The sequence below is a fragment of the Oncorhynchus nerka genome, linkage group LG20 (assembly GCF_034236695.1).
Source record: "Oncorhynchus nerka isolate Pitt River linkage group LG20, Oner_Uvic_2.0, whole genome shotgun sequence".
Classification (NCBI taxonomy): Eukaryota; Metazoa; Chordata; class Actinopteri; order Salmoniformes; family Salmonidae; genus Oncorhynchus; species Oncorhynchus nerka.
The window spans coordinates 69,902,968-69,930,766 of record NC_088415.1 but is presented as its reverse complement, the minus strand read 5'-3'; the positions used below and the strand labels follow the sequence as shown (position 1 = coordinate 69,930,766).

Below are 27,799 nucleotides of genomic sequence, written 5' to 3'. Positions count from 1 at the left end.
AATGGAAATGTATGGGAATGAATATTAATACCATTTTAAATGTAGATGTTTTTTGCATTGGATATATTTACCATATCATATGGAGACATAAACATTTTACCTTATCATAAGTATACATAATTGCAAATGATAATCCTTACAATAGAAAAAAAAAACTAGTTACGAATTGAACTTTTAATTAAATTAGTTGACTCTTCACATGGGATGATTTCACTGAACAACAAAAGAAAGGGAATATTGAATGATCCATCGCATCTCCCAAAAATGTTTTCAACATGCATCTGTAAAATGATAGTCTAGAATCTAACGCTTTGGTTGTCTTCCTCTCAGGCTTCCATGTCTTGTCCCTGGACCTCCTCAATGTCCACCTCTTAAACATCAGACTGAGGCCTCATCTTCGCTGTCACTTTCCAACTTAGGATGGCTTGTTGTCAGGCTCAAAAAGCCTCAAATTTGCCCGGATGGCCACCAATTTTTCAACCTTTCTATTGGTAAGCGTGTTGCATGCTTTGGTGTGTGTGTTCCCAAACAAGGACCAGATGCGCTCTGAGGTGGCTGATGTTGTTGGGATTTGGAGGATGATGGAGGCAACATTGGAAAGAGCTTCAGATCCACAAAGTCCCTTCCACCAGGTGGCTGATGAGATATGGTGGCACGACTGCCATATTGTATCTCCATCCCAAAGCCCTTGCTTGGAAGTGTGCTTCGCCAGACTGCCAAGAACCTTGCCCTCATCCATGCCAAGGTGGCGAGACACGGTAGTGCCTTGTTGATCTCTGCACCAGACAGGATGTTCTTGCCAGCATAGTTGGTGTCCCACATGTACGCTGCGGTGTGTATGGGCTTCAGGCATAAGTCTTCACGTTTTTTTGATTTCAGAACTGCAGTTTCCTCTGCATGGAGCAACAGTGAAGTGGGCAGAGCAGTATGAATTTCTTCTCTTACATCTGCAAGAAAAGTCTGAACATCAGACAGGATGGCATTGTCACCCTCAATCTGTGCAATGGCTACTGCTATAGGTTTCAGGAGTTTCGGGCTGCTTACCACTCTCCCAAAATACATCACCCAGGAGGATCATCTTAATGGGGCTTTCCATATCGGCAGACTGTGATATGGCCATTTCTTGGAGAGCCTCCTTCCCTTCCAGGAGACTGTCAAACATGATGACAACACCACCCCAATGGGTGTTGCTGGGCAGCTTCAATGTGGTGCTCTTATTCTTCTCACTTTGCTTGGTGAGGTAGATTGCTGCTATAACTTGATGACCCTTCACATACCTACCATTTCCTTGGCTCTCTTGAAGAGTGTATCCATTGTTTTCAGTGGCATGATGTCCTTGAGGAGCAGGTTCAATGCATGAGCAGCACAGACAATGAGTGTGTTGTGAGGGTAGGACTTCTCCACTTTAGACCAAGCAGCCATCATGTTTGCAGCATTGTCTGTCACCAATGCAAATACCTAATGTGGTGCAAGGTCATTGATGACTGCCTTTAGCACATTTGCAATGTAGAGACCAGTGTCTATTGTCCCTTGTGTCTGTGCTCTTGTAGAATACTGGTTTAGGGGTGAAGATGTAGTTAATAATTCCTTGCCCACGAACATTCGACCACCCATCAGAGATTATTGCAATACAGTCTGCTTTCTCAATGATTTGCTTGAGCTTCACTTGAACTCTGCATCCAGCAAATTAGTAGATAAAGCATGTCTGGTTGGAGGGGTATATGCTGGGCGAAGAACATTCAGTAATCTCTTCCAATACACATTGCCACTGTGGGCATCAGAGGTGAACCAGTTGCATACACAGCTCGAGCAAGACATTCATCAGCATTTCTGACTACGTTCCTCCATTGAGTCAAAAAAACTTCTGATTCCAGGAGGATCATGAGCTGTTGCTATTGATAAGGTGTCTTCATCATAATTGTCACCTCGAATAGATTTAGAGGGACTTATGTCAGAGGTTGTGCGTGCTGAGGGAACTTTATGCACTTGGCCAGATGACTCTGCATCTTTGTTGCATTCTTCACATATGATTTTGCACATGTTCACAGCTTTTCCTTCTACATTAGTTGCAGTGAAATGTCTCCATGGATCAGATGGTGCCCATGGCATTTTCCTGTAACAATTAGATGAAAATAAATGTAAAAAGATAGTGTTTAAATGAAACATGTATGGAAACAGGTGAATTAACACTCCTCAGTTAGCAGGCTCAAGCAAGCTAAACTCCACATGGTAGCAAAAACTAACTAGAAGAAATTGTTAACAAGTTAAATGATTTAAACACACTGTGCTGTAAGCTATATGTACTATTTACTAGTTAACAAAAAATCCTCCATGTCATAGTCACCCCACCCAGTATTGTAATTAAAACTTACCAGAAAGCATGTAGTTCTTGGCTCAGACAGTGTAGTAGTGTGGGCTCCATAGCATCTCATTAGTGTGCAAGATCTTGAGAATCAGCTGTGATGGAAGAATGCACTGTGCATGCAGTGTTGCAATTCCATTGAATTGGGGATAGTGCCACAAAACCTAGACTTGCCTTGCATATCCCACAAAAAAGGTTCACTGTTATAAGCTAATGTTTTTGATGAATTTAAGCAAAATTCGCAGACTTAACTTCCCATTGGAAACCTTCCAGAAAATGTCTGACCCTTTGCAACCCAACCCATGTGTAACTTGTTCAGTTGTAAACTAGTTGGCCAAGTCCAATACTACTGTAAATGAATTTCCTTATGTGCACTATGCAGAAAATTGGTCTGCCATTTTGTGGTTGCTAAAATTCTAATAGTATGCCTAATTTCAGTTTGGACAAAAAAAGTAAGTATAGTGTGGAGAATTATTATATCATCTAAACTGCTGTGACATATCTTTTCCATAACAAAAAATATAGTATTTTCAGCTACACACAAGCCAAAGTATGTGGACACCCCTTCAAATTTGTGGATTTGGCTATTTCAGCCACACCCGTTGCTGACAGGTGTATACAATCGAGCACACAGCCATGCAATCTCCATAGACAGACATTGGCAGTAGAATGGCCTTACTGAGTGACTTTAACGTGGCACCATCATAGGATGTCACCTTTTCAACAAATGTCTGCCCTGCTAAAATCAAATCAAATCATCAAATCAAATTTTATTTGTCACATACACATGGTTAGCAGATGTTAATGCGAGTGTAGCGAAATGCTTGTGCTTCTAGTTCCGACAATGCAGTGATAACCAACAAGTAATCTAACTAACAATTCCAAAACTACTGTCTTATACACAGTGTAAGGGGATAAGGAATATGTACATAAGGATATATGAATGAGTGATGGTACAGAGCAGCATACAGTAGATGGTATCGAGTACAGTATATACATATGAGATGAGTATGTAGACAAAGTAAACAAAGTGGCATAGTTAAAGTGGCTAGTGACATAAGAATGCAGTCGATGATCTAGAGTACAGTATATGCATATGAGATGAATAATGTAGGATAAGTAACATTATATAAGGTAGCATTGTTTAAAGTGGCTAGTGATATATTTACATCATTTCCCATCAATTCCCATTATTAAAGTGGCTGGAGTTGGGTCAGTGTCAATGACAGTGTGTTGGCAGCAGCCACTCAATGTTAGTGATTGCTGTTTAACAGTCTGATGGCCTTGAGATAGAAGCTGTTTTTCAGTCTCTCGGTCCCAGCTTTGATGCACCTGTACTGACCTCGCCTTCTGGATGATAGCGGGGTGAACAGGCAGTGGTTCGGGTGGTTGATGTCCTTGATGATCTTTATGGCCTTCCTGTAACATCGGGTGGTGTAGGTGTCCTGGAGGGCAGGTAGTTTGCCCCCGGTGATGCGTTGTGCAGACCTCACTACCCTCTGGAGAGCCTTACGGTTGCCCCGGTCAACTGTTAGTGATGTTATTGTGAAGTGGAAACGTCTAGGAGTAACAACCGGCTCAGTTGCGAAGTGGTAGGCCACACAAGCTCACAGAACGGGACCACCGAGTGCTGAAGCGCGTAAAAAATTGTCTGTCCTCGGTTGCAACACTCGCAACAGAGTTCCAAACTACCTCTGGAAGCAATGTCAGCACAATAACTGTTTGCCGGGAGCTTCATGAAATGGGTTTACATGGCAAAGCAGCCACACACAAGCCAAAGATCACCATGTGCAATACTAAGCATTGGCTGGAGTGGTGTAAAGCTCGCTGTCATTGGACTATGGAGCAGTGGAAAAGTGCTCTCTGGAGTGAGGAATAACTTTTCACCATCTGGAATTCTGGCAGACGAATCTGGGTTTGGCGGATGCTAGGAGAACGCGACCTGTCCAAATGCATAGTGCCAACTGTAAAGTTTGGTGGAGGGGAAATAATGGTCTGGGGCATTTTTTCATGGTTTGGGCTAGGCCCCTTAGTTCCAGTGAAGGGAAATCTTAACGCTACAGCATACAATGACATTCTAGACGATTCTGTGCTTCCAACTTTGTGGCAACAGTTCACATACTTTTGGTCATGTAGTGTATTTGAAGGTGTACAAAAGTAAAAGACACAAACAAAACTTAAAAATGTGAAGCATAGAAATAGCACACATATAATAGATCTACCACCAATTTGACTAATCTCTCTCATTGAAAACAAGTCTCTCACATTTTCCCTGCTAAACTGTCTGAGATGTAGGTAATGTAGTTGGAGCCAGACCTCCTGAGGCTGCATGGTTATACCTTTTTTTACCTGGAGATGTTGGGCAAACACACTGGAGAATTTTATAATTCGAGCTCTTCTGTGATCATTTAGATCAAAGTTGTCTATTAGGTCATAGCTAGCAGCAATTTAATTTTTATAAATCAAACAGACATGACTAGGGACGGGAGTTTGGGGTCACTCTTTGAGCCACTGCTTTTACTAGCGAATTTGGGGGATAGCCCCGACCGCGCCTCGAACCCGTATTCAGCGACAGTCAAGCAAACAGTTTTGAGGGAGTGTGCAGTTGGCATGCTGACTGCAGGAATGTCCATGAGCTGTTGCCAGATCATTTTATGTTAATTTCTCTACCATAAGCCGCCTCCAACATTGTTTTTAGAGAATTTGGCAGTACGTCCAACCGGCCTCCCAACCGCATACCACATGTAACCACGCCAGGCCAGGATCTCCACATCTGACTTCTTTACCTGCGGGATCATCTGAGACCAGCCACTAGGAAAGCTGATGAAACTGTGGATTTGCACAACCGAAGAATTTCTGAACAAACTGTCAGAAACCGTCTCCGGGAAGGTCATCTGCGTGCTCATCGCCCTCACCAGTCTCGTAACTGACTAAAGTGGGCCAACTTCAATGGCCACTGGCACGCTGGAGAACTGTGCTCTTCACGGATGAATCCCAGTTTCAACTGTACCGGGCAGATGGCAGACAGTGTGTATGGCATCGTGTGGGTGGTTTTCTGAACAAAGTGCCCCATGGTGGCAGTGTGGTATGGGCAGGCTTAAGCAACAGACAATGAACACAATTGCATTTTATCGATGGCAATTTGAATGCAGAGATACTGTGACGAGACCCTGAGGCCCATTTGTGGGTCCACAGTCCTCAATCAACAGCCTGGTCAACTCTGTGAAGGAGATGTCACACTACATGAGGCAAATGGTGATCACACCAAATACTAACTGGTTTTCTGATCCATGACCATACCTTTTTTAAGGCATCTGTGACCAACATGCCTATTTGTATTCTATTTGAAATCCCAAAATAAACAACATGCCAACAATTTCAAAGATTTTACTGAGTTAGAGTTCATTAGGCCCTACTGTACAATGTTATTGATCCTCAGTTTTCTCCTATCACAGCCATTAAAATCTGCAACTGTTGTAAAGTCACCATTGGTCTCATGGTGAAATATCTGAGTAGTTTCCTCCTTCTCTGGCAACTGAGTTAAGGATGCCTCTCTCTTTGGGTGTATTGATACACCATCCAAAGTGTAATTTTAATAACTTCACCCAATGTCAGCTTTTGTTTTTCTTTTTTTCCCTACCCATCTACAAATATGCGAGGCATTGGAAAACCTCCCTGTGTTTGAAATATACTGCTTGACTGAGGGACCTTACAATTATCTGTATGTGTGGGGTACCGAGATGAGGTGGTCATTCATAAATTATGTTAAACACTATTGCACACCAAGTGAGGTCATGAAACGTATTATGTGACTTGTTAAGCATATTTTTACTTAAATTATTTAGGCTTGCCATAACAAAGGGGTTGAATACTTATTGACTCAAGACATTCAGCTTTTTTAAATTAATTTGTAAAAATGTCAACTTAATTACAATTTTACATTATGGGGTATTTTGTGTGTGTAGGCCAGTGACCAACAATCAAATCCATTTTTAATTCCGGCTGTAACACAACATGTGAAAAAGTTTTAATACTTTCTGAAGGGCTGTGTAAGTGGAGGGTCCTCAGGGGAGGACCCTCAGTGACTTTCAGAAATGTTTTAATAGTGAAATGTTAGTTATCCTTTTTAGATACATTTATACTAAATCTATTCACTTCACCAAATAATACATGAAAACACATTTTTGCAATGGTCTAAGTAGCCTCAACAGCACTCTGGGATAACATCACGGTGTAGCCAGAGGTAAACTAGTTTCTGTCCTCCTCTGGGTACATTGACTTCAATACAAAACCTAGGAGGCTCGTGATTCTCACCCCCTTCCATAGATTTACACAATTATGACAACTTCCGGAGGACATCCTCCAACCTATCAGAGCTCTTGCAGCATGAACTGACGTTGTCCACTCAATCAAATGATTAGAGAATGAAGCTATTACTGAAGCATAAGCTACAGCTAGCTAACAATGAAGTGCATAAAATGTGGTGAGTAGTTGACTCAGACAATAGTTGATCAGATTAATTTCTTCAAAAATGGAGATGAGAGCTCTGTGTGCGTGCCAAGTCAAGGTAAGCTTTTATTAATTTATTGCCACTGGGTTTCCTAATGTGTTAGTTCTAGTAGCTATGTTGACTGATGTAGGCTGTGTAGCTGTTACCAGTTATGATATGAAAGTTTTGCTTTAGACCGCTGATGTGTTGCACTGTAGTCCACAAGCGAAGTGAAGAGGAGACCGATCAAAGGCTGCTATGAAAGTGAACTGTGTTTGAATGTGATCATGTGTGTATTCATTCCGCAGATTCTGTTAAAACATTTCTGATACGGAATGAAACTGAGAAACAAACATACCTGAATTTGACCAATAGAAACTCTTGTTTGCAACTGTTGGACTAATGATTACACCCCAGATCATCTAGATGCAGGCAAGACTGTGCAAGACGATATTGAATGTGTCAATGTCTGTCAACTTGATTTACTCAAATGTTCTCTCTACCTGTGCACCTACGTTGTAAACATTCATTCATAGGCTAGGTTGTACCAACCTCATGATGTGTATAGGAAAAATGTGTGTATCACGTAGTAGCCTAAACCTATCAATGTTACATTGAGCTGGGTGAATGTAATATGAATGACTGGCATCCAATATGCTGTCATAGAAATAAGGCCATGCTCGTATTAAACGGCACTGAGCGCTGGGTTTGTGTCCTAACAGGAAAATCAAGTTTTTGACTGCACTGGAACTTTTGAGATTCACAAAGCTATGCCTCCCCTGACTTAGGCAATCCCCCTTGCCAAACACGCACGCACAACCAGATTTAATGGAGACACCTGTTCCCTACTAAAGACATGAATGGGTTTATCAGCAGCAGCAAGGGTTAACAACGTCAGCCTGTGTTAAAGGCTGAAGACACTCCGCTTTGAATAACTGGATTAAGGGATTGAGGCATGCATGGCACGACTCTGAACCTGCTACCATATTATTATGTATTGAGGTTATAGTATTGGGCATGGTTGATGGCGACTTCCTTGTCTGTTACAGTCCTTGACATGTTATATGTAACGAGGCAAGTCAGTTAAGAACAAATTCTTATTTACAATGACTGCCTACCTCAGCTAAACCCGGACAGCGCTGGTCCAATTGTGCGCTGCGATATTGGACTTCCAATCATGGCCGGTTGTGATACAGCCTTGAATCGAACCAGGGTCTGTTGTGATGCTTCTAGCACTTAGAACAGTGCCCTAGACCGCTGCATCACTCGGGAGCCCTAATGTGTAGGTCTATGTATGAAGTTTGCTGAATAGTTTTCTGAATCTCACTGCATGTGAGGGTAGAGGTAGTCAATGGAACATCAAGCCCAGAGCCAAAACATGACTGCTAGCCAGCCAATAATACTGTATGAGGTCATTGATTAACACAGCATGGCTCTCTGTCTGGACACTGGGTCATTTAAAAGTGGGTCATTTTAAAATCAATGGTTGGGTGAGCTTGAAGGTCGTCTTTGTTTACTAATGATTTTAATGAATATGACAATGCAGGGAGAAGGCATATTCAGTGACCATGACAACAATTGATGGCCGTTTCACCCATTTCCCAATCATTTATTTTCACTCTACGTCTACCTGCATTCAGGTGTAAGGATTCTAGTAAAGGGAGGACAAAGCAGTGTGATGTAAACTACTATCTTATCCACCAAGATGCGTAATCTCCATCAACAATCACTATCGTATCACTGTAGTTTACTATTTAGTCACACTGTAGTCCTGTTTCTTTTTTTATCCTTATATCGTAGGGTGAAGTTTGCTCATCATTAAGGCCGGTACTTCAATATTTTTAACGTTAAGTTCCCCATCTGTCTCCAGGGGAAAGTTTGCCATAGTGAAAATGTGCATGGAGAAGAGCACAGGGACAGAGTATGCAGCCAAGTTCCTGAAGAAGCGAAGGAAGGGTCAGGACTGCAGAGTGGAGGTGCTCCATGAGATCGCTGTGCTGGAGCTCACCAACACTAGCCACAGAATTATCAACTTGCACCAAGTCTACGAGACCCTGACAGAGATGGTCCTGGTGCTCGAGTAGTAAGTATTACTACAAACAGCTGTTGTTTATGTGTGTACACCTACATGAACACCTATTCACTGTTAACGTTGTCTGTGTGTGTGCGCACCTGCCAGCATGACATCTTCAAGCTCACTAGCGACGTCAAGCTCTAGTTCCGATCTCCAGCTTTGCTCTGCTAAGAAGAGCAGCTTGCAGAAAGTCATCACTCGCGTTCCTAACGATGAATACCACAATCCCCACTGCAGGGAATCTGCGAGTCAGTTAGAAAAACTGTGCAGTGAGTTGGAAAGACCACCGGTCTCCCTCTGCCTGAGTAGGAGGGTAATCCAGCTAACACTAAACCCCGCTGTAGCGTCTGTCATGCTTCGCTGACTAGAGTAGAGCAGGCTAGAGGGATGTCAGAACCCTGCTGCTTCTTACTACCATTGGGACCAGCTGCTCATCTACTAACTTTGCACTAGAGTGACTAGTTTTTTCTATAAGACTTATGACAACATTGTGTTGAAGGCATTCCAGACATTGAATAGTTTGAAGGGTTATTGTTTTATAACTTTTATTTATTTTTATTCTCCATATTAACAGGGAACTTTGCCTTAAACTTCCCTATCGAATTGAAAGTGCACGTTCAATGGTGCCGTATCTGTTCACTGGCCCATTGTGGCACTCCAATGACTAATTCATGACCAGTCCAATCAATGAATGCACAAATCTAAGAGGAGATATTTGAAATACTATGATAATTGAATGCCATCAGAGACATGGAATTGTGGTTAAATAGGATCAATATCAGGATGAGTGTACTGTGAGTTGTTTTGGGGCTGGTGTATGTGTTTTCTGTGCTTCAGATGATTGTCAATGGCAGTACTCACTCTGAGATATTTATAGTTCTGACCAGATTACATTTTGTTTGTTGATTCATGTTTTAATCTTCTCCTTTTGAAGGTGCCCAGTGAGTGAAAGCTTGGCTTTCTGCCCTATTGAGTGGTCTGTCCGCATGAGAAAAACAAAACAGAAATGCTCTGAGAAAGGGTAATTGTGAGTTGAGATCTCATACTATTTGGCATGGTCAGAGACTTCTACATTACAATAAATAATGGGGCATTCTCCACTTTGGTAGGAAATGGAGCGGAACTGCGGTTTTGTTTGGTATTGATAATTATCTATGATCTGAATGGGGCTAGAGGTGTCATTTGCAAATGACACTTGGTTGCTTTTGTAGATATTCTGGGGGCATAGCAGTCAGATAAATCAGGAAGTGGGCAGGTTGGGATCGGGGGACAGCAGAGCTCTGTTCAGGCACCAAGGGGCTGCAGAGGGAGGGAGCGACCCAGAGCGGAGTGGGATCTCTTTAGTTCTGTCAGATGACACATGAGGAGCTGGAGGGTGGCTGCTGTGCAATAGGGAGTCATCACCTTGGCTGCCTGGACCAGAGGAAAAACACACGCCTCTCTGCGAACACGCAACCGCAATACACACAGTCACGCTTGTGTGCATGCACTGACCTCTATACACCCACATGCTCGTGTGCACACACACACACCTACCTCACTGCTCATACTCCACCCTCAATTTATTTTAATTCCGTTGAGGCTCTTTTTCTGTCCTTGAAACTAGTAAACAAATGAGAAATTGAACCGCTTTGAACTGGGATACCAGAGTGAGAATCAGGTCACTGGCTGAGCTGTTTGTCTCACTGGAGTTGGAGACCAAATACTGGTCATCCTCTCACATTGTCTATAAACAGGGGCAAAGAGGACAGCTAAGGACACTGTTTTGTCTAAATTTGAAATTTGTTCCTCATTAATTTCAGAAACACTGGTTTGAGTTTTATTTTACTTGGACCATATTGTTGAATGAACTCTATTCTTCAGTTTGAATTATGGATCGCCGAATAGGTGTTGATTATGTAGAGAGACTGTTAGTATCCTGTTCGTCTTTTCCACTACAGTGTCCTCAGGGACATTTTCCATCATTCCAATAAACCACTCTCACTTGGCTGTGTGTCTGTGTCCATAGTGCGGCGGGAGGGGAGATCTTTAACCAGTGTGTTGCCGAGAGGGACGAGGCCTTCACCCAGGAGGAGGTTAAATGGTTAATGAGACAGATCCTGGAGGGTGTGGCCTTCCTACACAGGAACAACATTGTCCACCTGGACCTCAAGGTGCATAGTATGAGGCTGTATTTGTGACATCTGACTGATTTTTGTTCTCCATTTTAGCATTCTGTTTAAACATTTTGAAAAGAAAGGTCAGATTAAACGGTTCTCCATAACATCTCGACAGAATGAACAGAGGAAACGCTGAACGATTCAATGATCCTCATCCACTGTCCCATTGAATGGTCTTGTCCCTCTCAGCCTCAGAATATCCTGCTGACCAGTGCCTGTCCTCTGGGGGATATAAAGATAGTGGACTTTGGCCTTTCCAGAAGGCTGTGTCAGAACCAGGAGCTCAGGGAGATCATGGGCACACCAGAGTATGTCGGTGAGTGATAAACCCTTTTGATTGTATTTTTATTGAACTTACTTACATTGACTCAAAAACAACTTGGATGATCATGTCTTACTTTAGCAAAAATATTCACTGTTTCTCTTGTTTGCAGCCCCAGAGATTCTAAATTATGAACCAATCAGCACAGCAACTGACATGTGGTAAGATGACCTATATGTTTGACTTAGTGATGACAGAGGTTTCATTTCTTTCAATGGCAACAGATAATTTGGTATGCTATGTCTTGCGAACCAAGGAGTATAGGGGTGTTGGCCTACATGATGTTGACGGGGACTTCACCATTTCTTGGAGAAGACAAGCAGGAGACTTTCCTCAACATCTCCCAGATCAACATTGACTACACAGAGAATGAACTCCAGGACCTCTCAGCCATCCACTTCATCCAGTCACTCCTCATCAAAGAGCCCAAGTGAGATTATCCCAAACCAATATTGTTATTATTCACAAATTATTCGTTTTAGCGATTTTGGTAGTTCCTAGGTAGATGTTCCACCTCAATTGAAGACCTTGATAAAAGCATAACAGTGAATTTCATACTCTTGATTTTATTGAAAATGTAACAGAAAACAACATAGGATACTGAGCCATCCCTCTCTATTCTGTCTAAAGGTCTCGTGCCACTGCTGAAGAGTGCCTGAGGCATCATTGGCTCCAGGAGCAAGTCCAGAAGAAGACTGAAGAGAATATCACCAGTGAGATCTGCCAACGGGAACACGCCAAGCCTGCCCCCCCTTCCTCATTCTCCTCAGAGGAGGAAGGTCCTGTGGTAGAAGAGCTGATGGTAGTAGCAGCCTACACCATAGGTCCGTGCCGGCCAACGGTGCCCAACCCAGAGACTCTGTTTCCGGATGCGAAGGCTGTCTCTAAGCGGTTCACGTTCGAGGAGCCACGCTGCTCCCTACAGAAGACCATCTTCTGATAGAAGGGTAGGCCTATAATCACTCCAACTGTAGATGGGATCTTTACTGATTGATTGTAAATTGTTTACCACACACACCAGTCTCCACTCACAAGGCAAACTATGTCTGCATCACATTTTTATTAATTTTAAAACAATTTTAATGAACTACTGACGTTTTGTTTGCCATTCTTCCACATTCGGTCGTTCATGTTCTGCTCGTTTACCATTCTTTTCCTAATATTCATGCAGTACGTTCAGCTTTCATGAGTACAATTGTTCATCATAACTTCAATTAATCTATCACTTATTTCCATGTCTTACATATTTTGTTATCACTGTGAATAAATAGTAATGTCCTAATTAATCAATCATACATCATAGTGCAATAGAACACTATGGGAGACATTTTCTGGTCGCACAGATTGTGTATAGTACAACTGGAACCAATGACTAAATTAGTTTTTCCAAGTGCCGGCTATAAAGATATGATGGCTTTGTACTAAGCAATTACATTGTTAATTTGCTCTTTACAGTACCTTCATTCTCCTAAGGCATGTACATATTGCTCAGGACAGCACTGTTTATACTGTTTGTAATGCATAAATGGCACTTATTTCCTTGTACAATGTATGTAAATGTCTTAAGGATGTACAAAGCATCAATAAACATTGGTCAAAGCAATATTTCTGTGGTGATTTTAAACCAGGAAGCATCTTGTGTATTGCCGTTGTCAAAACAAGGTCCAATGGTGTCCTGAAAGAATGCATGTCAAAGTGCTATGGCTACAAGTCTGCGACTGACATGAGGCGGACGAGTGCAGCAGTTATACCTTCATCGCACTAGTTCTGGTGAGCAGATCAGGAAGACCAGTTTGGCTGTGTCAAGTCCTGTCTTATCTGACAGTGGTGTGGTCTAAGCTGACCCTCTACAGCACTGCCTGTTAAATTCCGCCTAGCGCTGCCAGGGAGAAGACAAAGGTACTGTATGCATTAGGTCAAATGACCTTCATGTACTTAGAATGTAAGTCCACACTGACCTTCAATGTATCAATCAATTTCCTGTCTTTCTATAGAATAATATTGCCACTAGAATATTGATAGCAAACAGTTATGCTGCTAGTTGGCTCCCATGTAGGAGGAATGACCCCCAGAGAGCAGTAAAGTTCCACATAGTTGTGCCGGTCAGACAGGTGGATGTTGTGGACCTTCGGGGGGTGGTGCTCCCAGAATGTCCATGGCTGTCTGGTTGGCTTCCAGCTGCTCCAGGGCTAGACGGTGGTAGTCCAACATGGAGAAGGTCTCTAGAAAAACGAGTGCAGGCAGAAATACAATGTATGAGTATTAGGTCATTCTTTTTGAAGTCTAAGGTGAGGACATCTTGTCTTGATTTAACACATTTGTATTATGATCCATGTTATGTTGCCTCTTTCTAAGGTCATGATATGAAGATAAACATGGCAAGACCTAAGTGACACTTAATTTTCAGAAGGTAATGCATCATCCAGCACCAGTCAACAAGGTGGTGTAGATGGCCATCAGCTGGAGTTTGCTTGGTGAGACCCTAATGATTGTTGCTCAGAGTAGCACACTCTCTGTACCAGCGACAAGAAGACCCTGGGGAGTAGACTGTTCAATGACAGATATACAATGTTAAAGATGTTATCTATTTGAAATCTCAAATTGACAAATTTGCTTGGATTAGTTGCATTCCATAAAAATGTATTTTTGCCAAAAGGTCAGAGCCCAATTCTTTGAACTGAATCATCCCACATTTCATCAGGATCTGTGCATCAAAAGGAGACCACATTCAGATCATTTGAATCAAGTCATGAAATGATATTTATTTAGCTTCTGTTAACGTTTGTCATCTTCATATACTTTGTTAAAGGGATAGTTCACACATTACATGTTGGATTCCTGTAAGATGTTTATGGACAGCAATCCATGCTTTTGGTTTTGTTTACCTATACACGGTTTTAAAACACTAACTTTGTTTGGCACAAATCCAATGCAAGTCAATGGTGCCTATTACCATTCCATGTCCAAATCATTTATAGTTTCAAAATAATTTGATACTTTATTGATGATTTGGACATGAAGCCCAGATGGAATCCAAAGCATGGATTGCTGTCATACCTTGTCCATAGACTACTTAGAAAACCAACATATCACTTTTACTTTGGATGAACTAGTTTTATTAGTCATATGTACAGGATACACATGGTATACATCGTCCAACTAAAAGCTTACTTTCAGGTTCCTTTTCAACAATAAGAAATAGTACAAAAATAAGAATATGAACGTGAAGTCAATGGAAATAGAATAATACAGTATTTCTTTCGCATAAGTATAATAGAGGAAGGCACAATTTATAGTACAATATTTACATGGGGATGGGGGGCAAGTATAAATTGAGCAGTATAAGAGTGGTAGCAACAGTTGTGTGCAGAGGAGGTGGTCCGTTCAGTTCAAGTGTTCAGCAGTTGGATGGCTGTAGATCAGGGATGGGTTCTCAATTTACTGTTGCGAGGTAGAATAGACCAGGTGAAATTTGGTTGTGCATCAGCAGTTTCTCTTATGTACAGTGGCAAGAAAAAGTATGTGAACCCTTTGGAATTACCTGGATTTCTTCATAAATTGGTCCTCAAATGTGATCTGATCTTCATCTAAGTCACAACAAGACAGTGTGCTTAAACTAATAACACACAAATTGTCTATATTGAATAAATAATTTAAACATTCACAGAGTAGGTTGGAGAAAGTATGTGAACCCCTGGCTAATTACATTTACATTTAAGTCATTTAGCAGACGCTCTTATCCAGAGCGACTTACAAATTGGTGCTTTCACCTTATGACATCCAGTGGAACAGCCACTTTACAATAGTGCATCTAGGTCTTTTAAGGGGGGTGTGAGAAGGATTACTTTATCCTTTATTCCTTAAAGAGGTGGGGTTTCAGGTGTCTCCGGAAGGTGGTGATTGACTCCGCTGTCCTGGCGTCGTGAGGGAGTTTGTTCCACCATTGGGGGGCCAGAGCAGCGAACAGTTTTGACTGGGCTGAGCGGGAACTGTACTTCCTCAGTGGTAGGGAGGCGAGCAGGCCAGAGGTGGATGAACGCAGTGCCCTTGTTTGGGTGTAGGGCCTGATCAGAGCCTGGAGGTACTGAGGTGCCGTTCCCCTCACAGCTCCGTAGGCAAGCACCATGGTCTTGTAGCGGATGCGAGCTTCAACTGGAAGCCAGTGGAGAGAGCGGAGGAGCGGGGTGACGTGAGAGAACTTGGGAAGGTTGAACACCAGACGGGCTGCGGCGTTCTGGATGAGTTGTAGGGGTTTAATGGCATAGGCAAGGAGCCCAGCCAACAGCGAGTTGCAGTAATCCAGACGGGAGATGACAAGTGCCTGGATTAGGACCTGCGCCGCTTCCTGTGTGAGGCAGGGTCGTACTCTGCGGATGTTGTAGAGCATGAACCTACAGGAACGGGCCACCGCCTTGATGTTATTTGAGAACGACAGGGTGTTGTCCAGGATCACGCCAAGGTGCTAATGACTTCTCCAAAAGCTAATTGAAGTCAGCTTACCTAGAGTTCAATCAATGAGACGAAATTGGAGATGTTGGTTAGAGCTGCCTTGCCTCACAAAATTTGAGTTTGCTATTCACAAGAAGCATTGCCTGAGATGAACCATGCCTCGAACAAAAGATCTCAGGAGACTTAAGATTAAGAATTGTTGACTGAAAACGGTTACAAAAGTTTCTCTAAAAGCCTTGTTGTTCATCAGTCCATGGTAGACAAATTGTCTATAAATGAAGGAAAAGTTCAGCACTCTTGCTACTCTCCCTAGGAGTGGCCGTCCTGCAAAGATGACTGCAAGAGCACAGCACAGAATGCTCAAAGAGGTTAAGAAGAATCCTAGAGTGTCAAATAAAGACTTACAGAAATCTCTGGAACATGCCAACATCTCTGTTGACGAGCCTACAATACGTAAAACACTAAACAAGAATGGTGTTCATGGGAGGATACCAAGGAAGAAGCCACTGCTGTCCAAAAAAAAACATTGCTGCACGTCTGAAGTTTGCAAAAGTGCACCTGGATGTTCCACAGCGATACTGGCTAAATATTCTGTGGACAGATGAAACTACAGTTGAGTTGTTTGGAAGGAACACACATCATGTGTGGAGAAAAAAAAGGCATAGCACACCAACACCAACATCAAAACTTCATCCCTACTGTAAAGTATGGTGGAGGGAGCAACATGGTTTGGGGCTGCTTTGCTGCCTCAGGGCCTGGACAGCTTGCTACTGTATCATCAACAGAAAAATGAATTCCCATGGTTATCAAAACATTTTGCAGGAGAATGTAAGGCTGTCTGCCAATTGAAGCTCAACAGAAGTTGGGTGATGCAACAGGACAACAACCCAAAACACAGAAGTAAATCAACAACAGAATGGCTTCAGCAGAAGAAAATACGCCTTCTGGAATGGCCCAGATAGTCCTGATCTCAACTCGATTGAGATGCTGTGGCATGACCTCAGAGCAATTCACACCAGACATCCCAAGAATATAGCTGAAATGAAACAGTTTTGTAAAGAGGAATGGTCCAAAATTCCTCCTGACTGTCAGAAAACATTTGGTTGAGGTTATTGCTGCCAAAGGAGGGTCAACCAGTTATTAAATCCAAGGGTTCACATACTGTTTCCACCCTGCACTGTGAATGTTTACACAGTGTGTTCAATAAATACATGAAAATGTATAATTTGTGTTATTAGTTTAAGCAGACTGTTTGTCTATTGTGACCTAGATGAATATCAGATCAAATTTATGCAGAAATTCAGGTATTTCCAAAGGGTTCACATACTTTTCCTTGTGTGTAGAATTGTTGGAAATTGGGGGCCTGTGGGTACCAAGACTCGCAAGCAACTGCGGCCCCTCATGAGTTGAGATTTTTTTGGCCCCGCCCCCATCAAAGTTGCCCATCCCTGCTGTAGATAGAAACGGTCTCAGCCTGTTGGACCTCATGCTCTGATCTGCCCGAAGGTTAGGGAGAGAACAGACCGTGGCTGGGGTGTGTGGGGTCCTTGATGCATGCCTTCCAGGCTCTGTCGCAGCCGGCCGTGACCGGGAGACACATGGGGCGGCGCACAATTGGCCCAGCGTCGACCGGGTTAGGGGAGGGTTTGGCCGGTAGGCCAAATAGTTCTTCGATACAAATACAGGTGTATGGAAGAGCCCTCACTGCTGCTCGACCATCCTATTTTTCCAACTTAATTGAGGAAAATACGAACAATCCTAAATGTATTTTTGATACGGTCGCAAAAATAACTAAAAAAGCAGCATTCCCCAAGAGAGGATGGCTTTCACTTCAGCAGTGATAAACTCATGAACTACTTCGACGAAAAGATCATGATCATTAGAAAGCAAATTACGGACTCCTCTTTAAATCTGCGTATTTCTCCAAAGCTCAGTTGTCCCGAGTCTGCACAACACTGCCAGGGCCTAGGATCAAGGGAGACACTCAAGTTTTTTAATACTATATCTCTTGACACATTGAGGAAAATAGTCATGGCCTCTAAACCTTCAAGCTGCATACTGGACCCTATTCCAACTAAACTACTGAAAGAGCTGCTTCCTATGATTGGACCTCCTATGTTGAACATAATAAACTGCCCCATTTCCACCGAATGTGTACCAAACTCACTAAAAGTGGCAGTAATAAAGCCTCTCTTGAAAAAGCCAAACCTTGACCCAGAAAATAATTTTAAAACTATCGGCCTATATCGATTCTCCCATTCCTCTCAAAAAAAATTGAAAAAGCTGTTGCGCAGCAACTCACTGCCTTCCTGAAGACAATGTATACGAAATGCTTCAGTCTGGTTTTAGACCCCATCATAGCACTGAGACTGCACTTATGAAGGTGGTAAATTACCTTTTAATGGCGTCAGACCAAGGCTCTGCATCTGTCCTCGTGCTCCTAGACCTTAGTGCTGCTTTTGATACCATCGATCACCACATTCTTTTGGAGAGATTGGAAACCCAAATTGGTCTACACGGACAAGATCTGGCCTGGTTTAGATCTTATCTGTCGGAAAGATATCAGTTTGTCTGATAAATGTTGGTGATCCTCAAGGCTTCGTTTTAGGATGGCTATTGTTTTCCCTATCATTTTTACCTCTCGGTGATGTCATTCGGAAACATAATGTTCACTTTCACTGCTATGCGGACGACACAGTTGTACATTTCGATGAAACATGGTGAAGTCCCAAAATAGCCCTCCCTGGAAGCCTGTGTTTCAGACAGAAGGAAGTAGATGTTCTACTTTTAAACTCGGACAAAACAGAGATGCTAATTCTTGGTCCCAAGATACAAAGAGATCTTAATCTGACAATTAATCTTGGTTGTACAGTAGTCTCAAATAAAACTGTGAAGGACCTTGGCGTTACTCTGGACCCTGATCTCTCTTTTGACGAACATATCAAGACTGTTTTAAGGACAGCTTTTTTCCATCTATGTAACATTGCAAAAATCTGAAACTTTCTGTCCAAAAAATGGCGCAGAAACATGTATCCATGCTTTTGTCACTTCTAGATTAGACTACTGTAATGCTCTACTTTCCGGCTACCCGGATAAAGCACTAAATAAACTTCAGTTAGTGCTAAACACGGCTGCTAGAATCTTGACTAGAACCCCAAAAATATTATATTACTCCAGTGCTAGCCTCTCTACACTGGCTTCCTTTTAAGGCTAGGGCTGATTTCAAGGTTTTACTGCTAACCTACAATGCATTACATGGCTTTGCTCCTACCTATCTTACCGATTTGGTCTTGCCGTACATTTCTACACGTACACTACGGTCACAAGACACAGGCCTCAGTATTGTCCCTAGAATTTCTAAGCAAACAGCTGGAGGCAGGGCTTTCTCCTATAGAGCTCCATTTTTATGGAACCTTCTGCCTATCCATGTGAGACGCAGATTCGGTCTCGACCTTTAAGTCTTTATTCAAGACTCATCTCTTCAGTCGGTCCTATGATTGAGTGTAGTCTGGCCCAGGAGTGTGAAGGCGAATGGAAAGGCACTGGAACGACGAACCGCCCTTACTTTCTCTGCCTGTCTGGTTTCCCTCTCTCAACTGGGATTCTCTGCCTCAAATCCTATTACAGGGGCTCAGTCGCTGGCTTACTGGTGCTCTTCCATGCCATCCCAAGGAGGAGTGTGTGCGTTGAGTCACTGACGTGATCTTCCTGTCCAACGTGATCTTCCTGTCCAGGTTGGCGCCCCTCCCTCGGGTTTGTGCCGTGGGGGATATCTTCATGGGCTATACTCGGGCTTGTCTCAGGATAGTAGGTTGGTGGTTGAAGATATCCCTCTTGTGGTGTGGGGGCTGTGCTTTGGCAAAGTGGGTGGGTTTATATCCTGCCTGTTTGGCCCTATCAGAGGGAATCATCGGACAGGGCCACAGTGTCTCCTGACCCCTCCTGTCTCAGCCTCCAGTATTTATGCTGCAATAGTTTGTGACGTGGGGCTAGGGTCAGTCTGTTCAATCTGGAGTATTTCTCCTGTCGGCTGTCCTGTGTGAATTTAAGTATGCTCTCTCGAACTCTCTCTCTTTCAGAGGACCTGAGCACTAGGACCATGCCTCAGGACTACCTGACCTGATGAATCCTTGGTCGTGCTGCTGCTCCAGTTTCAACTGTTCTCACTGCGGCTATGGAACCCTGACCTGTTCACCGGATGTGCTACTTTGCCCCAGATCTGCTGTTTTCAACTCTCTGGAGACAGCAGGTGCAGAAGAGATACTCTGAATGATCGGCTATGAAAAGCCAGCTGACATTTACTCCTGAGGTGCAGACCTGTTCACTCCTGTTGCACCCTCTATGAATATTTGAACATCTTGGCCATGTTCTGTTATAATCTCCACCCTGCACAGCCAGAAGAGGACTGGCAACCACTCATAGCCTGGTTCCTCTCTAGGTTTCTTCCTAGGTTCTTGCCTTTCTCAGGAGTTTTTCCTAGCCACCGTGCTTCTGCATTGCTTGCTGTTTGGGGTTTTAGCCTGGGTTTCTGTACAGCACTTTGTGACATCAGCTGATGTAAGAAGGTCTTTATAAATTGATTGATTGACTGGTGTTTTCTTAATCATTTTTTAAAATCAGTCTTAATGTCAACAGTGAAGAGAGACTGGCCAATAAAAAGAAAAGACTAAGATGAAAAAAGAACACAGACACTGGACAGAGGAACGCTGCCTAGAAGGCCAGCATCCCGGAGTCGCCTCTTCACTGTTGACGTTGAGACTGGTGTTTTGCAGGTGCTATTTAATGAAGCTGCCAGTTGAGGACTTGTGAGCCGTCTGTTTCTCAAACTAAACACTCTAAAGTACTTGTCCTCTTGCTCAGTAGTGCACCCGGGCCTCCCACTCCTCTTTCTTATCTGGTTAGAGCCAGTTTGCGCTGTTCTGTGAAGGGAGTAGTACACAGCGCTGTACGATATCTTCAGTTTCTTGGCAATTTCTCGCATGGAATAGCCTTCATTTCTCAGAACAAGAATAGACTGATGAGTTTCAAAAGAAAGTTCTTTGTTTCTGGCCATTATGAGCCTGTAATCGAAAATGCTGATGCTCCAGATACTCAACTAGTCTAAAGAAGGCCAGTTTTATTGCTTCTTTAATCAGAAATACAGTTTTCAGCTGTGCTAACATAAGGGTTTTCTAATTATCAATTAGCCTTTTAAAATGATAAACTTTGATTAGCTAACACAACATGCCATTGGAACACAGGAGTGATGGTTGATGATAATGTGCCTCTGTACACCTATGTAGATTATCCATTAAAAATCAGTCGTTCCCAGCTACAGTAGTCATTTAATACATTATCAATGTCTACACTGTATTTTTGATACATTTCATGTTATTTTAATGGACAAAGAATGTGCTTTTCTTTCAAAAACAGGGACATTTCTAAGTACCCCAAACTTTTGAACGGTAGTGTACATTTGCTACCATCCTAGTATTTTTGTCAGCCATCTTTGCTGAAGAAAGTCTCCAGCCTTGGGTCGCATAGCATCAAATTCATCATGGGAACCACTCGATATGATTGGTCATCGCCCAGCAGTCGCCACTGGTGATTTGCATAAAGTTGGGAAATTTCTTACTTTTTCACCGCCTCCCACGCCACGTTCGCGCCGCCCAACGGTCCCCACCCTCTAAGCTTCTCATCACTTTCCTTCCATTGAAAATGAATAGGAGCGGTGTTTCACCGTGCGGCACCGTGTGCTAGTGTACACGGGGCATTAGGCTCACGTGAGTCCTTTGTGTCTCACTGCCAGTGACACTGGACTTAGCTAGCTAGATAATGTTAGCTAGCTATGTTAACCGGGTGCTTTCTTGCCTAGTCATAGCTAGACTACCGATGTTTTACAAATAAAAACACTAGCTAGCTCAATTCGTTAACTAATATCACATAGGCTAGAACCTAACCGTATTGACTTAGCTAACTGTTAGAGCACAGGTGGCTAGCTAAGATAGATAGCTAACATTAACGTTAGCTGACATTAATAATGGACAAAATGAAGCTAGCTGCAATGTCAAAGTAATTAGCGACTGCGATGAACTACAATAGCTACAACCTTTTGGTATTTTCTCCAGCTGGCCTCGACTGTTAACCACCTGACTGATTTTCACAACGACCGCTGGAAAGACAGGCACCGAGTTCGGCTCGAGCAGCAGCCACCACTGCTGGATTGTGTATTTCTTGTTCCTTTAGAGCAGTGGTTCCTAAACTTTTTATAGTCCCGTACCCCTTCAAACATTCAACCTCCAGCTGCGTACCTGCTCTAGCAACAGGGTCAGTGTACTTTCAATCATTGTAAGCCTGCCACACACACACTATACGATACATGTATTAATCATAAGAATGAGTGTCAGTTTTTGTCACAACCCGGCTCGTGGGAAGTGACAAAGAGCTCTTATAGGACCAGGGCACAAATAATAAGATAATACTAACCGATAATTTTGCTCTTTGTTTAGCCATCTTACATATAAAACCCTATTTGTTCATCACAAATGGTGAATAACTCACCACAGGTTAATGAGAAGGGTTCTGCTTGAAAGGATGCACATAAGTCTGCAATGTTGGGTTTTATTGGAGAGAGTCGGTCTTAAATCATTTTCCACACACAGTCTGTGCAGGTATTTAGGTTTCATGCTAGTGAGGGCCGAGAATCCACTCTCACATAGGTACGTGGTTGCAAAGGGCATCAGTGTCTTAACTAGTGATGTACCGATATGACATTTTTGGCAAATACCGATATCCGATATTTTCCTTGCCAAAAAACCCGATACCGATAACCAATATTTAAAATGTTTGCATCCTTTTAAGCATTCTAGTTAAATAGTTAACACACATGGACACAGTGGTCTAAGGCACTGCATCTCAGTACAAGAGGCATCACTACAGTCCCTGGTTCGAATCCAGGCTGTGTCACATCCGGACATGATTGGAGTCCCATAGGACGCCGTCCGGGTTTGGCCGACATTGTAAATAAGAATTTGTTCTTAACTGACTTGCCTAGTTAAATAAAGGTTGCAAACACACACACACTGACCAAAAAGTTATTTTGTTGTTATTTACATATGTCCCCATTACCAGTAAAATATAATGAAAACATATTTCTTTCACTTACTTGCTGTGCTGTTTTGTTGTTAATTTCATTCTCAATCAGGAATTCTATGGAACGCCGTTTGGGTCCTTGTATGTCAAAAAGATATACGTCAAATAACACTATTTGCCGTGTCAAATAAGCTTGTTGACCAATCAGGACCTGAATATGACTACACGTCGCATAATAATTCAACGCCTTAATACATTTTTTACGTAGTTATTAAACATTGATTACACTATCACTCGTATTTCATATGTCACAACGATTTGTCGATACGTATGCTATGATGCTGGTAAAGTTGTCTCACGCACACAGTGCTGGTCATAAAAAAAGCTAGATTGTTCATGGATGCAAATAATGTTCTTCCCCAAAAACATACAGTATAATAATTTTGCACGCCCAATTTTTCAGTTTTTGATTTGTTAAAAAAGTTTGAAATATCCAATAAATGTCGTTCCACTTCATGATTGTGTCCCACTTGTTGTTGATTCTTCACAAAAAAATAAAGTTTTATATCTTTATGTTTGAAGCCTGAAATGTGGCAAAAGGTCGCAAAGTTCAAGGGGGCCGAATACTTTCGCAAGGCAATGTAGCACAATGACATAATCTGTTTCAGTAGCTATCGTTAGCTAGCTAACTATATAGCTAGGTGTCATCATCTAAAATAACCCTAATTTATAAGACAGTTATTTTAAGTGTGACCGGACCCATCTATGTGAAGCTAGCCACAATAAGGATTAGCCACAAGTAGACTTTGCGGTTAGCCTCCACTATGTATCCTTGTCATAGCTTTTGCGCCATCAGTACAGATACCAACACATTTTTACCACCAAAGTCCATTTGATGTCACAAAGCTGTTCAGTACTTAAAAAAATATTCCCTCATGTTGTCCTGGTTTCCAGAAGAGGATGTCTTCTTTAATTGACCCACCATAAACGTAACAGACATATACCATGAGCCTTGCCAGGCCCTCCACATCTGTTGATTCATCCAGCTGTAACGCATATAATTCACTGGCTTGTACGCAAAGCAGTAATTGTTTCAAAACATCTCCTGCCATGTCACTGATTCTTAGTGAAACAGTGTTGTTTGATGGAGACGTTGTCTGTATAGTTTTTTTGGCCTTTTCCCCCAGCATTGTCCCAGCCATATCCGTGGCAGCAGGAAGAATTAAGTCCTCCACAATAGTATGGGGCTTGCCTGTCCTAGCTACTCTGTAGCTAACCATATAAGATGCTTCTAGCCCAGTCTTATTACTGGTACCTGTTGCTTTTATACATGTCTTACTACTACTCAAAAGACGTATTTATTCTCACTCAAAAAAAAACGTGGCTTATTTTTCAAAATGTCATGTTTCGTTTCTAAATGTCTGCGCAAGAGTAACGATTAATGTGATTGGAGGTAAATTATTTGACTAGGCTACCTGTATTTGACATTGTGTTGTTATTTCGATGAACACTGGATGGTTAAAAAAAAAATTTGGCAGTGAAACAAGGCTACTCAGGCGAGAAAAAAACTCACCCAAATGTATAGCCCCGTTGGAAAATGTAATTGTACTGTTTGAAAATGTGAATATTTTTTTTATATTTTTTTATGTGAATCACATTTGTATTTGGCTTACCCCTGGTGGCATTGCCAGTTTGGGAATACCTGCTTTAGAGGGAATGCTAGCTTCCTATTAAGGATACTTCAGCAAGCTGCTATTTGCTATGTTGAAAATTACAATCACAGATTTGTAAAACAGATAGGAAATAGTAGCATCTTGGTGATGTTAGGTCTTAATCTTGAATTAAACTTTGTTTTGGGTCATGACAAATAAACACTATGACAAAGTTACAGTTGGTGATAAAATGTATAATTTACCTGGTTTAGATATGGGAAGGCAGTCCATAGCATGTGTGTGTGGGTGGGGGGGATCTGAGGCATGTAGAGTGGGACTAGGGGCTCCACTGTAAACTAAAACAATGATAACTATACAAGGCATATTGACATTTGAGAGAGACATAAAGCGAGGCATAAAGCAATCACAGGTGTTGATTGGGAGAAGTGTGCAAAAATAATGAATGTGACATTAAGCAGACGTTTTTATCTAAAGCGGCAGTATGCATGGGTTCATTTTCAGTTTGTGGCTCCGAGAATCAAACCCAAAATCATGACGTTTCGAGCGCCATGATTTTTTCTATTGTTATGGTCGTTATTTATTTAGCTATTTTAACAGGCTATAGACTACATTTGTAACAGTTTAATAGTCTACTGCAATAATTCAACATGCATGGTTGTAGGCTGCATCACTCCTTCAGCCTAAATAGCAGATTATCAAATGGAAGATATAGGCTAGGCCTTTGCGTTCCTCCAGGCTGCGCTGTGCACGCGCCACTATTGATAGGCCTACGTTTTTAGAAAATATAATTATTATACCTCCTAGGCTACAACAACACAGTGCAATTAGTAATTTATTATTATTACTACACAAATATTGTCTGGGCTGTAAACTGCAGTGATGTAGGATCATTTGAATTACCGCTCGAACGTCCTTTTGTGTTTTATGCCTAAATAAAGCCCTGATTATAATACAACCATTTGGATCAGTTATGGGTTTATTCTCAACAGTTTACAAAGTCCAGAAAATTACATTAGGCCACTTATATGGTGTATTTTGTCAGGATGTTTCAGCGTTTACCGATAGGCCTACTATAGAAAAATAGGCTATAGCCTATGACACTGAGATGTGCTGTCTGTCGTGGATCCTGTATTCCAAGTCGTCCTAATATTCACATGGCCACCAGTATATGCCTAAAAATTCTTAATGCCATGATATTAAGCCAGGATTGTCCGAAGAACTGAAATTAATAGAATTAGTGTGAGTGGAGTTCCCCAATTAATGTGTAATAAAATCTAATGAATTTATAGCATAGATTCTCTACCGTCCTTCTCCATCTAATAGCCTAATGGGCCGAATTTTAGCTTGCAAATGACCCAGCAAATTTTAGGTGAAATTATTACATTAATTTGTTTTTTTCTTTATTCTTCCATCATCTGACGAATAAATACCTCATATGGCCTACTTCTGAAAAAGTTAAATTGGGCCAGGTATGCTGAAGTGTACTCGGCTCGAGTACCATTAACCAGAACCCGAGTAGCTTAATATGATTCCGCTGGACTCAGGAAGAGCTCGGCCTGTATGAAGTCCCCCGAGTCGGAGTCGATGCCGAGTCCCTTGAGTCAGAATAGGCCCGAATCCACCGTGTTGACTGTATCAGACCCAGAGAACACCAGCAAAGACATACTACTTCAAACACAATATAACACTGAAACCCCATTGAAGAACTCACATGTACAGATTTACAATGTATTTATAAAAATTATCTCCATATTAATTTCAGGGTCAAAACCTTGGGATTCTTGTGGCAACATCGCCATCTGGTGTATTTAAAGTGCAATTACAATCGTCGAGGATAAACGCAACCAAGGACAGCACCGTAGCAGACAGTTTAGGATATTCGTTCAAGCAAAGCTTTCTTGTAGTCCGGTGTAAGCATTTTGTTCGAAGACTATTACAACGAACTTAAATGAATAAGAAATTCAGTACTTCTAAAATAGAGTTCAGACCTTCAGCTAGGTCAGGACTAAAGGAGTCTTAACCATTGACCGTATATAAACCATAGACATTTAGGGTGTTTTCACACAGTCCTATTTCAAGTGAACTCTGGGGTAGAAAAAAAAGGAAAAGTTCTCAGTTCTCTTTGTATTCACACCGCCCTTACCTTTGAACAAGGACTGAAACTCTTTTGCCTATGCACTTCACCTATTTTGTGGTCCGAGTCCTTCTTGCATTTACATTGCTATGTTTAGAAAGGAACAAAGATCTTTTTCCAACATTCAATCAATGTACTGTGGGTTTTTACAAAGTGCAGGACAAGCCATTCCATCAGACTGTGTTATCGGACAGCTAGATATACCTTATACCTACTTACATTTTGGAAGCTAATATATTGCATTTATTTAAAAAGTGAGACATAATTGTAATCAGAAGATACTATTAACATGTAAATATTATTGGTAACAGAATAACTGTAGATTAAATCATGCTGTAATTGACAATTGTACACCCAATTTAGGCTACTGCCCCTTTAAAAGCTAGTATATATTTTGTACCCTATGTTATGATTCTTACCAAACATGTTGTCGGTCGTCTTCTCACACTATTCAAACCCCACAATCGAATTAACAGTTAATGAAGCTCTCTTAGCCTATAGATCACATATTGCAAACAAATAATCTGGACTAAAATCTGAATTTTGTGGTACTAATGTGAGGGGCTATGGCAGGGGTTATAATGTTGTTGCAGCAGTGTAGTGCGGGAATAATGGCAAAAGAACCTGGGGAGTTTTGTGTTCACAGTGTCCTAAAAAAGGGAACCGGACCGCGGAATTCATGCCAGCCGAACTCAGACAACCTCTCGTGATGTTCTCAATTTAGGCTCGTTTCGGGGTCTGAGTTCCTTTAGTGTTCACACTGCAAAAAAAATAAACCAACCGCACCGAGTTCACAAAAATGGTCTGTAAGGGACCATGTGATAACACCCTTAGTTAAGACTGAGAACATTCGTGTGCCATGGGAGTCGCCATATATTGTTGCATAAACCATCACAAATTTAGCTTGAACAGAAACACATACATATAAACATTCGTGAACAATATATGTAAAGAAACGAAAATATCATCATTACCTAGTGTCATAGCAGGTCTGTATTTGTTTTATAACAACAACAAAAATCTAACCACATAACTTCCGACGAGATGTCCATCACGTGAGTAGACT

The 27,799-nt window shown here is 41.9% G+C and overlaps 1 protein-coding gene and 1 long non-coding RNA gene across 2 annotated transcripts in view; one reads left to right on the top strand and one right to left on the bottom strand.

Moving 5' to 3' along the window:
* Positions 1-12,983, top strand: part of LOC115103033 (serine/threonine-protein kinase 17A-like) — a 14,108-nt gene extending 1,125 nt beyond the window's left edge. The window contains exons 2-7 of the mRNA XM_029623615.2: positions 8,722-8,934; positions 10,934-11,078; positions 11,274-11,400; positions 11,519-11,567; positions 11,663-11,836; positions 12,037-12,983. Coding sequence (XP_029479475.1) covers positions 8,722-8,934; positions 10,934-11,078; positions 11,274-11,400; positions 11,519-11,567; positions 11,663-11,836; positions 12,037-12,346 — 1,018 coding nt within the window. The 3' untranslated portion in view covers positions 12,347-12,983. The remainder of the gene's footprint in view (positions 1-8,721; positions 8,935-10,933; positions 11,079-11,273; positions 11,401-11,518; positions 11,568-11,662; positions 11,837-12,036) is intronic.
* On the bottom strand, positions 12,448-27,799 carry LOC115103035 (uncharacterized). The gene is made up of 2 exons (XR_003859527.2): positions 27,708-27,799; positions 12,448-13,953 (listed from the first exon to the last, which is right to left on the bottom strand). It is a non-coding gene; the product is annotated as an uncharacterized LOC115103035 (long non-coding RNA).